General features: G+C 38.8%; 1 protein-coding gene across 1 annotated transcript in view; it reads left to right on the top strand.

Moving 5' to 3' along the window:
- The window catches only part of slit3 (slit homolog 3 (Drosophila)), a 212,868-nt gene that overhangs the window by 153,456 nt on the left and 46,161 nt on the right, over nt 1-13,251 (top strand). The window contains exons 8-14 of the mRNA XM_026330723.1: nt 1,430-1,593; nt 2,887-3,031; nt 5,971-6,042; nt 6,819-6,890; nt 8,366-8,437; nt 10,768-10,911; nt 11,416-11,579. Coding sequence (XP_026186508.1) covers nt 1,430-1,593; nt 2,887-3,031; nt 5,971-6,042; nt 6,819-6,890; nt 8,366-8,437; nt 10,768-10,911; nt 11,416-11,579 — 833 coding nt within the window. The remainder of the gene's footprint in view (nt 1-1,429; nt 1,594-2,886; nt 3,032-5,970; nt 6,043-6,818; nt 6,891-8,365; nt 8,438-10,767; nt 10,912-11,415; nt 11,580-13,251) is intronic.

The following is a 13,251-nucleotide window of genomic DNA, read 5'->3' on the forward strand; positions in this document are numbered from 1 at the left end:
CTCCTCTCTCTCTCTCTCTGTCTTTTTTTCTCTGTCTCTATCTCTATCCCTGTCTCTCTCTCTCTCTCTCTCTCTCTCTCTCTCTCGCTCTCTCGCTCTCTGTTTCTCTTTCCCAATATATTAAATCCAGCCAGTGCAGCCCTTAGAGTCTCAGCTCTGTAAAACATCAGCTGATGCTTTCTATACTGAGCAGAACCTTTTAATTAGAGCCATGAAATTTGTAAAGACTATTAGTGCATTATTACTTAAATTATAATTTAATGTGTTTAGGGTGCCATTTAAATTTCCCATCAGCCTCCTTTGTATAAATGTGATTCACTGACATCCACTAATATGTTTAGTCGATTAGTTTACAACAGAATAACAAAAACCTGGTGATATCTTCAACAATATATTAGACGCTGGTTCTCCCAGTTGACAAATACGTATATTAGCTTTAATGTTTCCAGGTTTTTAGATAAATCACTCAGAGATTTCTCCATTAATTAAATTTTGTTTTGTCAGTCACAAGGTTGAAAAAATACACCTAAAAGTTAAACAGTTACATAATAATCTCCGGCCTGTCTGTCAGCATTTGGGATTTGCACGACTTTCTAGTCAAGAAATTATTCTTGCATAAGCTTTTGCTTGTTCTATTAACTACACTTATTGTCTGAGGAAACCTCGGAGACAGATATTTGAGTATAGGTACATGAACACAGAAAACCAAAATAAAATGAAGAAACAGCAATGTAGATACCACTAAAGAAAATATGCCTTTTCAAAATTTTAATTAAATTAATGTTTAAAGCATCTTCTAAAGTAATCAAAAATAGTCAAAAGAAATAAAAAATCTATTTCTTAACTCATTTTTTTGGCATCAGTTTCATCTGTTTTTGATTCCATTTCTACCTTTATATTCATTTTCTTTTTCTTGCTTTCAGTCTTTGTGTCCACTCTCTTCATGTCACAATCTTTCTTTCCATCGTTTCAATCTGTCTCTTTCCAGAGTTATAATCTTCCCCTGCACCTCTGTCTCTGTCCCCCCTTTTCTGTCTCTGTTTCTGTCTTTCTGAATAGATGTGATTTAGTTGCGTCTGTCCTCCCTCTAAAGGGAGTCATATTGTCACAGACCTTGGGGAAATGAGAACTGAGGATATTACTCTGTGTGTTTGTGTGTGTGTTCCACCAAAGCAACAGCAAAGCAACAGATGTAAGCTGTGTGAAAAATATAACCTATTTGAATGCAGACTCAAATACACTTGCTCTTCCTGAGCTGATATGCTCAGTTTAACTTCACAGACTTTTTGAACATCTCTAGAAAGTGAGCATTTCAGCTCAAAGAGGTTACTGTGCTAATTTTTCTGTTGTGGGTCTTATTTTGAACACAATTTTATTCAAGCACATACATTTTGCAAAGAAAACTCATCTCTTTCACCATCTTTCTCAGGCGTTTGCACTCCAACAACCTCCACTGTGACTGTCACCTGTCCTGGCTTTCTGATTGGCTCAGAGCAAGGCGGGGCTTGGCTCCCTTCACCCAGTGCATGGCCCCTGCTCACATGAGAGGCCTCAATGTCCCAGATGTACAGAAGAAGGACTTTGTCTGCAATGGTGAGTCGATATCTACACACATACACCAATAGGAGTCTATTTAAATATTACAGAGGTTCAACTTGACTTCTGGACATTCTGTACTTTCTCCAGCATCTGCTATCATCACATTTTGCTTTCTTGACTCAAAATGGCTGAAGAAAGCTTCACCTGGCAAGATTTTGGTTTCACTAACATTTTTTTCATTTGTATTAAAAAAAAAACAAAGGTCTTTAAAAGAAAGGTTGCCAACTACATTACATGTGCACTGTATCTACCCATTAACTAAAAACATTAAATCCAGCTTGTAAAATAATATTTTTACTTTAAAATTAACACAAAATAAATTGATCAAGTGCTTTTTAGCAATGCTGATATAATTAATACATTGTTTAGAGACAGGAGTCAAGACGTTCACTGTTGATTTCAATACTGCTGACATTTGACTCTTTGATGTTAAGGTATACAATACAGAGAATGTAATAAAGCTAAAGTCCATTATTACAGGCAGTATTGTTATCATCTCCAAACAGCTCAGCTCTGTGTTTGTAACACTGGAAGAATTACTGTGTAGAGCGTGTAATCAGCTAAAAGGCCACTATAAGAGCAGTAGTGTTATCAGCTGGAGATAGTCTGGGTAGTGTTTATAGGCCTCTGATTCAGCTCTCTGTTCTAATAGACTGTCAAACAGCTCTCTCTTTATTAGCCTTTAGCCTTGTCTTTTCTGCCTACATGCCCCTCAGCAGACCTCGTCTCACTGCACTTTTTTAAACCCCCCACCTTATACTGTAAGTCATTAAGTTTTATTTTTTCTTTCTTCCTCCTATTTTTCTTTCTAATTAGTCACCCTTCTTTCTACTCTCCTTTCACCTGTCTCTTTTACCTTGTCCATTTCCTTCCCTGTGAATTCCCATCTTCATTTTCTCTCACCTGTTGTACTACTCATTCCTCAATAACAATATCTTTGTGGACAGATTGTGGATATTTTGTACCAATATTAAGTTTATATTGCAATTTTGTCCAGTTCTATGCTTTATTAAAATCCCATGAATCCCTGCCAGGGTGCAAAATATTCTGAAACAGCAGTGAACCATCACTGGATATTAAAATTTGCCCACTGCAGCTAAGTCCAATATCATTAGGAGAAGATAAAATGCAAAAACATGGCACTAATTCTTTCAATGATATAAAGAATGCACAGTTTGTGAAAGAAGCATACATTTCTACTTGGACCATCTTTCAAAAACACCAGTATCTGTTCAGTATTTTCTGAAACTGATACTGTATATTGTGTCTGCAAATTGCTGTCTGCAGGTCCAGTACAGACGGAGCCCAGGACATGTGTTCCTCAGGTGGCTGTTTGCCCGCCCAGCTGCAGCTGTAACAACAACATAGTGGACTGTCGTCGTAAAGGCCTCACTGAAATACCAGCCAACCTCCCTGAGGGCATTGTGGAGATGTAAGACCATCTTAAGTCTAATTTTCCTTAAATGTTACTCTGTACATGTTGAGTACACATGTCCAGCATTGCATCAGTTGACTTGTACAAAGCATATTTTCCACATCATTTAAGTTAGTTCTGCATACACACATTTCTTAATATTCCTCCGTGTTTTTTCTTGTATTATTTTTGCCAGTGTCAGTATTTTTATTGCATTTCTTGTCAGCATTCACATCATTCAAATCACTTTCCTGCAGTTCTTTTACTTTAGCACACCTAAATCATGTGCTAAATCAGGTGTGTTGCACTTTGCACTCATTGTCATATATTCAAAACAACATGCTTTACTATCACACTAGTTATATACTGTTTGCAGATGCAGAGTGTAAAACTGTATATATAGTATGTGGTTTTACTGAGGGAGACTTTTTGTAAGTCATTCTGTGAATGAAAATATTACAGTACTTCCACCAAATACACAGCATGTGGACATGTAAAGTAGATTTAGCAGGCAGACAATACTCGCAGGTGATTCAGCATGATCGACCATCTCACCTTAACTGTGGCGCATTTTAAGCTTTCAAGCGGTAATCTGTTCAAGTTTGCAGGCAAACTCTTGCCTTTACACACTCATAGTGTTTGCCTCCTCAATCTTTTCTCCTCTCTGTTGCTGTCGTTTAGACACACATTTAAACACACACCCCACAGCGGGATGTGTTTGATATCCGTATTGATCGCTGTACCCTGTTTGTTTGTACAGAGGACAGCTGGTTGATTGCTTTGAGTAAAGGAGCAATTCTCTCCCGCAACACTACTACAATACCTCTATACCTCCGCAGCATAAGTAATCACATTCACACACACACACACCAGTGCACACTGATACACTATATGCAGACACACCAATTTTTTTGCACAACAAAATGTGCACTCTTCCTCCTGGGTACAATCTCATTTGTATGCCTACACACATAGACTGGGAGGGTCAGACACATACAGATATGCACTTTGCCACAGGCATCAAAACATATCTGATGAAATCTCTATTATAACAGAATGATCAGTTTTCCAAGATGGACAAAGTCATCTTTCCCTATGCTGTTGGCAAGGATCACTACCAAACGGGTGTCTCTGTGTGTGTGTTCTCACATATATTTTTCAGTCAATGTGTTAATCTGTCTCTTCTTATCAAATATATTCATTAAGCACTTTCACAAAACATGTTTGCCTCTAGGATTTAACTTCATTACACCATGAAAGGGTGTAATGAATTATAAGCTTTTATCAAAGTGTATTCGTACACAACTTACTACATACCTACCTACCTGCCAAACTCAGCTCTTATTTGAGTTTTTTCAGTCCCCTCCTCACTATATTGATTTTTTTATACAGCCTCCTAAAACATCTTCCCTTAACTACATCCTTTGATATTGAGGCCTTAATTGCCTTTGTCTCAACCTTGTTTCACTGCCTCCTGGTATAATTTGCAACTTGTTGTGTGTGCAGATTGTCTTTGTTTGTATTATCTGTATGTCCTTGATTTATTTTGACCCCTTAGTTGAAATAACTTGTTGTTGGCTGAGAGTGTTAAGAGTTGTGGGCATTTTGAGAGGGCCATGAGCCAAGAAACAGGTCCCTGTCAGGGGTGTGTTGCATTCAAAACCAGGACTGTGTAAGCATTTCATTTAAAAACACTGTCATTGAGTAGAAGTTACAGATGGTTTTCTACCAGGTGATAGAGCTAAAGAAAGGAGAGGAGAGGGATGGACAGTGGGGGTGGGGCTGGAAGAAGAGGAGGAGAAGTAGAAGAAGGGGGGATTAGTTTCCATTTATCATTCTGACAGGTGACCCTGTGGCTGGCCTTGGGACCTCACTACATCCTCCTCTTCTCTGATTTTTCTTCTTCTCTCCCCTGCTGTTCACACTTTACCACTCCTCTAATTTCTCCTTTGTTGTCCTCCTTTCCTGCTCTTCCTCTGTGATTTCGTTTCTTGTGGATTGTCCTCTTCTTTTCGTCCTTTCTTTTTTCTAATTTTCTGCTACTTTCTGTAACTTCTTATTCTGCCCGTCTTCTCCGTTGCCTTCTTTGCCTACATAGATGAATGCATTGCCTAGATCATCCAGAGAGCAAAAACTAAACTACAGTACATCTCCCCAAATGTGGGCTGCTTGCCTAGTTCTGATGACTCCCCACATGATAATAGAGTAATACTACCAATATGGTGTAATGAGTCCACAGTCTTCTAGAGAAATAGATGTAATAAATTCCCTTTGGCCCTCAGCCTGAAAAAGTTGAAGAACCAAGAAATGTGTTTAGAAATACAGTGTGGCTGCTTCTAAAGAAATGACCATGGTGGCACCATCAAAGGAAATTATAAATAAAAAAAACCCAGAAATGATTGGACACCATTAGTGCTGCCAGTAATATTGTTAAAACAGTCTCATTATGTTCAGTTTGCAGACTTAAACCTGTATTTCACTGTGGTTGAGTGGCAGTGTGCTTGATCCACACATTTTGCTAGTTGTCATACTTTGCTGTTGGAAACATTCACGTACATCGCTCACAGAGTTTCAGAGGGCTATTCCCATGTAAGCTCATTACTGCTGAGCTGCAAAACTTAAGGCATCATTTCACACTGAGTGATCTTTTCCAGCCCCTGCTGCAAAACCAACCTGCTGCTGAAATGTAGATGTTGATTGGAACAGTCACCTTTTGAACTTTTGGTACATTTATGCTTGGTAATCAGGATTTCATGATAACCAATGACCAAGGAAATACTGAAAAGTAAAGAAAATGAATATATAATCCTATGCATGATATGCTGTTGTTGAAGTTGCATTCTGATTTACCACTGTATATTTTAGGGAAATGTGGTTTTCCAATTCATTATTTTATATATGTTAAACATCTAACCTACTTTTTTTTTCTTGTTTGTTTTCTCTTTCTCACTCTCTAGTCGTTTGGAGCAGAACTTGATTAAAAGTGTCCCAGCAGGAGCCTTTACTGCTTATAAGAAGCTCAAGAGGGTGTAAGTCTCTCTGGATAAAACCACACACACTCAACACACACACACATCCATGCATTCAAATTTGTGTGTGTAGTGAAAGTAATGGACTGCCAGATGGTTGGGACTAAATGTGCAAACGAACTGTTGATCTAACCCCAGAACATTTAAACTGATGTTGCTAACATTAAGAAATCACACATAAGTTGGCAAGCATACAAATATGAGCATGAACATGCTATATCTTAGCAACATTCTCCTTTCATTGGCACCACACATGCATACACTGTTTATTTTCTTGCATTTAACCGGCTAAGTCCATTTGAGGTCAGCTACAAAAAAAAGCCACCTGAAAAAGCCAAAGTTGCAAATTTTTGCACCCAACCTACACAGCCACACACACACGCACACACACACACACACACACACACACACACACAAGCACTCACAGATGCAGTTTTAACCTCAACAGAAGTGGTAAATAATATATCTTCTGTGGTGGAAGTGAATGGCATGAACTGCACTTAACATGCCACCTCTTCCAGTATCTCTCTCTCTATCTCCATTGCTTCATTTCTTTCCCTCACCCTGTCCATCATTCTTTTACTCTCTGTCTCTCATTTGCTTACATATTCAGCCCCTCTTACATTTTTTTTCCCTCCTGTCCCCTTGCCTTGACCTCTGCTGATGTATTCTCTCATGATCATTTGTCAGACAGTTCTAGGACATTCACACTGAATGGACCCCATTACTGTGTATTACAGTAAAGCACTTATCTCTCTCTTTTTCTCTCCTCCCAGTGACTTGAGTAAGAACCAGATTTCTGACATTGCCGCAGATGCTTTCAGTGGCCTTCGCTCGCTCACCTCACTGTAAGTATGACCCACAAACACATGGACATGTACACAAACACATAAGCAGTCAGCAAAGTAATTGCATTTCCAGACATTTAGCAAATAAAAATGTTGTCAGTTGATGTTGACAACTGGAACAGAGTGCAGCGGCGTGTGCGTATGTGCATGTGTGCCTTTGTATTGGTTTGTGTGTGTGTAATTGTACTTGTCTGTTATCACTCAGTGTATGTGTGTCTGTGAGGTGAATGTGATAAGAACATGAAGGACAGTTTAATTTGAATCAATATGGAGCATGAAAATGAGACAGACAGACAGACAAGAAGGGGCAGACAAGGTGAAGCCTCCTGGGTGTTAAGACATGTGTACACATCCATATACACACATCTCCAGAGCTAAGTCAGTTGTAACTAAGGGCATGACTTCTGCAGTAGAGGCCAGCTGAGGCATGACATAGCAAAATAGAAAATTGCTCAAGTGAATTAAATGGTTGCAACTGCAATGGGAAGCACATCTCAAGACATTATTTCATTTTTTTACAATCAAGTGAGATAAATGGTCCAAAACAGAGGAGTGCTGTGCATGTTGTTTTATAATTTGACAGAAAAAAAGTTTTAAAAAAATTGTCCTGTACTGGAAATACACACCTTTTTTGTCTGTGATTGCAGCACTGTTTTCATTTCTTCTCACTAAAGTAGTTTTTCCAGCTGGATGAACATGATGGCTTTTTCACTCCAAGCAGATATACAGTATCAAGGGTATTTGCTGCTGTTTGGAGAGTTAAATGTTACTGAATTATATCAAATTATATAGAATTCATTCATAGGGTTTAGTCAAGGACATACTGTATCAATTAAGGTTGACTTTAATTACAGTAAAATCTCTTATGGTTTTGACCAACCAATAAAATTCATGCATCTTGATTTTTTCAGGTAACGTGCAGGGTGAAGTGTAACTTTATGTTTGTGTAAGCTGCTGGAGATTGGAGACATTTTGGAGATACATGTATTTTTACAGGACAGCGAAGAATTTTGATTTCCTCCATATTTACAGGCTGTTTTCAACTGAGACACCTTCATATGACAGTTATTTTGCAAAGATCACACTACTTATAGACACTGAAATATTATGTTCCTATAGGTAAAATTTGAATACAAATACATATTCAATGTCATTATTGAATATAATTCATGACGGGAATCAAAGATCAGACAGGCTAAATATATAGTATTCAGGTTAACAACATAATCATAGTCCTGAAATAAAGAACAAACTGCACAAACTGCTTGTTTAATTGAAAGATTTAAATTTTATTTTTATGAATGAAGATAAAAATTACTTACTGACTTAAATTCCATAAAATGTCACAGCTGTGTCCCCAAATAACTATTTTACAGTACTGTGCAGCCGCCTTCGCACCACATAAGTCTTAATGTGAAAGGGAAATCTTGTAAACAGTGTAACTTAAATGATGTTGTTTTGACCATCCTGTGCAGGGTGCTGTACGGCAACAAGATCACTGAATTGCCCAAGGGATTGTTTGATGGACTGGTTTCCCTGCAGCTGCTGTAAGTGTTGTCTGTGTGGTCTGTTGTTATGTGTGATCCTGTATGTTTGTGTCTTGTCCCTCCAAAAAACAATGGTATACAATGTTCAGTAAACAAGCAAATATCCTATAACCTGGTTGCTTCAAAATGTATTGGTAATAAAATGTGGAAGAGAGCTCCAGGCATTTCAGACACAATCACAGGACCAAATTTTGGTAATCATAATTGTATAGCTCAGTAGCAACTATTGTAGAATCCCCTTCTCATACATTAACCCTCCATCTGTCCTTTATCGTGTGTGTCTGTAGAGCAGTACTTCTTAAATGATCAACATGAAACAAATGAGGCACTGTAGTAAAAACTGTAACCCCCTCCCCACATAGTGTTTCTAATATTTAGTGTCTGTGAGGAGAAAAACTTTTAATTCTGAATAACTAAACATGGGTGCAGGCTCAAACTGCAGCAGTAAAAATTCCGCGGTAATGGATACATCGGTACTGTATGTGGCATATGGTCCTCGCAAATGCCGCAGTCCGCTGCAGAATCAGATAATGTTCTGGGCTTTTCCATCGTAAAGTGAAGTGAAGCAAAGAGAATGAGGATGAGTGAATCTAACCCACAAACACCTTAGGTGGGTCATTGGGATGCATGGTGCATAGTCACACACATGGGGGGGGTTAATGGATAAATTCATAGGAGAATAATGTAGAAGGAAAAATGGAAAAAAGACAAACATAGGGAAGACTATGTATGAAGAAACAAATTGTATGAATCCAGAAAAGATCAGTGTGTTTGTGTTTGTATGTCCAAGTGTGGCTGATCATCATTAACATTTAGTAGTCCCTAACTGGAAACACATCTCCCTCAGACCCTGTCATGATGCTGCAGCCATAAAAGACTCTGAATGCTTTGTATTTCTTCATAGATCTGTGATTCTTTGGATAATTGAAGAATGTTTTTATGCAGTTGTGACTGATTCAATCAATAACTATATAAAGTACTGAATGACTATTTAATATTCATGTCTTGCTACATCATTGGTCAGTACCACAAAGACACAGCCTGTTGGCGCTCACTCAGCAGCAGCATAGGGAGGGAGCATTTTTTAATATTTTGCTGTTAACACAAGAAAATATCCCTTCTCCAAAAAGCTGGTCAAGTTGTCAGGAGTTTGCAGATGATGTTGTCCTCCCATATGGCATGATGATTATAAATTAGATATTATCTTTCATTGGTGAGCAGCATGTCAACCTTCCATGACAAAGATGTGTTTATTGCTTTGTATAGCTATCAGTCTGCTGTTTATATGGTCTGCGCTGCTTTGTTTTACTGGTGCAGTTTCAAGTAATTAGTTCCCCCTGTGAGCTGCCTAATGAGGCGTGGATATGTCGCAGAGCAGCATGTGTGTATCTGCCAGTGAACACATATGAGTGTGTATGTATAAATGGGCTGTGCCAGTATAGGCGCTCGTTAGGATGACTTGAGATGATGAAGGCAAGCTGCTGTACCAAGAACCAAGTAAGTCACCTGTCAGACAAAGAGAGAAAGGAGCGTGAAAACACAGTAGAATATGTGCAAGACTAGAAGAAACAAAGTCTGAAAAAAGACCGTAAAAAATGAATGTTGAGTATGACAAAAGGGCAAAAAGGTGCAGAAGGAGAGACAAGAACTGAGAAAATGAAGGCTAGGTGGAAAAATCCTTGCAACTTGGATAGCTTAACTAATGAAGTACTGGTGTCAAAGGATGGAGAGATGCAGAGAAGGGTGAAGGTGCAAACCCTTCTTGTCATTTACCTAATCCCTCTATCACATCTCTCATTTCCTTGTCTCGCTTTCCTCCATTTTGTCTGTCAGCTTCTTTCACTTAAATGTACTGTATATCTGTTCCACTCCAAATTAAATTTTCACTCTGTCTTCTCTTAGTGACTCCATTTTTTTCTTCCAGCTCATCTCCATTCTTCTAGCTTTTCTCTCCCTCTTTCCCTTTCCCCTGACCATCTGCATCTCCCATCAAGACAGTCACCCACCCAGCAGTCGATGTTCCCTTCCTGCTATTGATGAGAAAGTGGAAATATATAAAACCACAAAATTCAGATACATGTGTTATGGCCAGAAAAAATAGAATCAAGAGGAGGGAGGAGAGGTTATAACGAGGAACAGGGAAAGACATAGTGCGATGAAGAGGACAGGGGAAAAACATAGTGGTGCATCTGACAGCGATTTTTCAATCTTGCTATCTGAATATGCATTTCTCTTTTGTTTATGTAGTGCACATAGAGCTAATAAAGCTAAATAATTCAGACAAACTCAGATGAATATTAAATGCTAAATGACTCTTACTTGTGTTCCAGGCTGCTGAATGCCAACAAAATTAACTGTTTGAGAGTCAACACCTTCCAAGACCTACAGAACCTTAACCTGCTTTCCCTGTACGACAACAAGCTGCAAACTATCAGCAAAGGACTGTTCACCCCTCTGCGCTCAATCAAGACTCTGTAAGTACATATATTAGGCCAACACAAATTGAGTTAAGGCTGAGAACCTTGATAGAGTTTGCCTAATGTGAGAGGAAAGGGGTCTTGTACTTTACCGTCTTTTTCCTAAAGTTTCACCTGATAAATGTGATGTTTTTTGTGTGGTGTTCTTTCTTTTCTTTGGTTAACCAATGAAGGGTATTGGTGTTAATCGTAACGGTGCAGTTTTTTTTTTCTGTTCACTGTTTGTGCAGCTTGACACATAAAATATATCACCTTAGGTGGATCCCCCCCACCCCCCACCCCAATAAAAAGAGGTGCACCAGACACCTGTGGTTTAGAGTAGAAAATGGAAAGCTTTGGTTGAACCATGAATATTTTGTGTCAGTCAGCAATGAAGTTGCAAAGGTTGCAAAGTATTCCTCAAACACAGGGGCAGCTGTAGTTGCTGTGTGATTGTCTTCTTTTTTCATTACCATACCAAACCCATCTTTCTCTCTCTCTACTCTCCATTTTCTCTCCCAGTCATCTGGCTCAAAATCCCTTTATGTGTGACTGTCACCTGAAGTGGCTGGCTGACTACCTGTTTAATAACCCTATTGACACCACCGGAGCACGCTGCAGCCACCCCAGACGGCTTGCTAACAAACGCATCAGCCAGGTCAAAGGCAAGAAGTTCAGGTGCACAGGTAAAGGATGAATCTGCACACACACACATACACAGACACATACCTAAATACCCACAAACTGTACATGCAAGGACAATAAAGGGTCAAATATGAATGAATATGATTCAGGGCAAAGATAACATGTAAAGATGGACAGGCAAAACATTACAAACACATGCATGTTGGTTTATGTGTGTACATAGAAACAAAAATGTACACGCCTTTACTAAAATATACACACAAGCCTTCATATTCAGTCTCCATCTGTTTGTTGTGGTACTATATTACTGCACTGCTATTTCCTTTGATATGAGCCATGGGTCTCACTAATTACAACACAGACCAATTCAGTGTACTGAAGCACAATAAGCAACTCAGCAGGGGACTGGCCATAAACTATGATCGCCCACTTGTGTGTGTGTGAAATTATGTCTTTATGAATGTATGACTGTATATGCTTTACATCCTTTCTGCAGTGGCTCTTTATATTGTTTTCTCTGTTATAAATATTATGTCTTTATGTGGCTCACTGGAAAATGATTTTTAAACACCCCTCACAGACACTTTACACACTATTTGAATTATGTTAAAATGATGATTGCAAGTAAACCACTGGTTTGCAAAGCATCATATTGGAAGGCCACTGTAAACCTCATTAGTTCTACTGCTCTAACGGTAGTCTGTGCTAAAAAATGAAAAGATCATCATGTAATAGAATTATTAAAAGAAAAAACAGCAGACCTACAATAATGAAACAGAAATCAAACAGAAAGAGACAAAAACACTGAAACTATTGTTTCCATTACAATCATCTATAAAAAGTATGTCTATAATAGGAAGCCTTCAGTGGCATTTCTACTCCTCCTGTTTAATATAGCTTGCCCCAGCCTAAACTATGCACCATTGCCAATATTATTTAATGGTAAAGGCTTTTATCCAATGGGCTTTGTAGTATTATCAACATATGTGCTACATTTTTAGCATTGAAGGTCTCAGTAGTAAGCAAACTTCTAATGTTAGTGGTCTGACCATGGAGATATCAAGATAGCTCAATTGCAAATGCTCCTAAAGCTAGTTATGGCTGTTCTCTTTGCTTGAGTTCTTCCTCTCTTCAGTCCCATGCCTCTCCAAGCATCTCCTCTTTCTTTCTGGATCTATGTGGACAATTTTGCTATTATTGGGCAGTTCTCTGCTCTTGCGCCCTTCCTGTGTGGATCTACAGCTATCTGTTGCCTCTTCTTTCCTGTATGGACCCTGCCCCCTAACTGACTGGTGCAGCTCTCTGTTGTCCCACCTTCCTCCTGTGTGGACCTGCATTCTGATTGGTTCGTGCAGCTGTCTCTTGTGCTTGATCTAACCATGTGGCCCCGCCTATTGTGACATCACATGGTTCCGTCAAGCGCCAGGGACCGCCAAGCACACACCCACCTGCCTCTCCCAGCCAATCACACACCTTGGAGCAAAAATTTGGGAGCTAAAAAATTTACCTCTCTGTTTGCATTTATTGGTAGGGCTTCCAATACATGGGACTATAACTGTGGTTGTAATAAATGAGCCATATACAGTTTAGGACAGTTTAACATGAAAATACAATGCCAGTCAGTGCATCCATATCCAGTTATTGTTTTTCTACGTGGGCAATTTAAATGTGCCATGTGCAGTTTTATATATTATATTTATATATAGTTTCTAT

Source organism: Mastacembelus armatus, chromosome 10, assembly GCF_900324485.2.
Source record: "Mastacembelus armatus chromosome 10, fMasArm1.2, whole genome shotgun sequence".
NCBI classification, from domain to species: domain Eukaryota; kingdom Metazoa; phylum Chordata; class Actinopteri; order Synbranchiformes; family Mastacembelidae; genus Mastacembelus; species Mastacembelus armatus.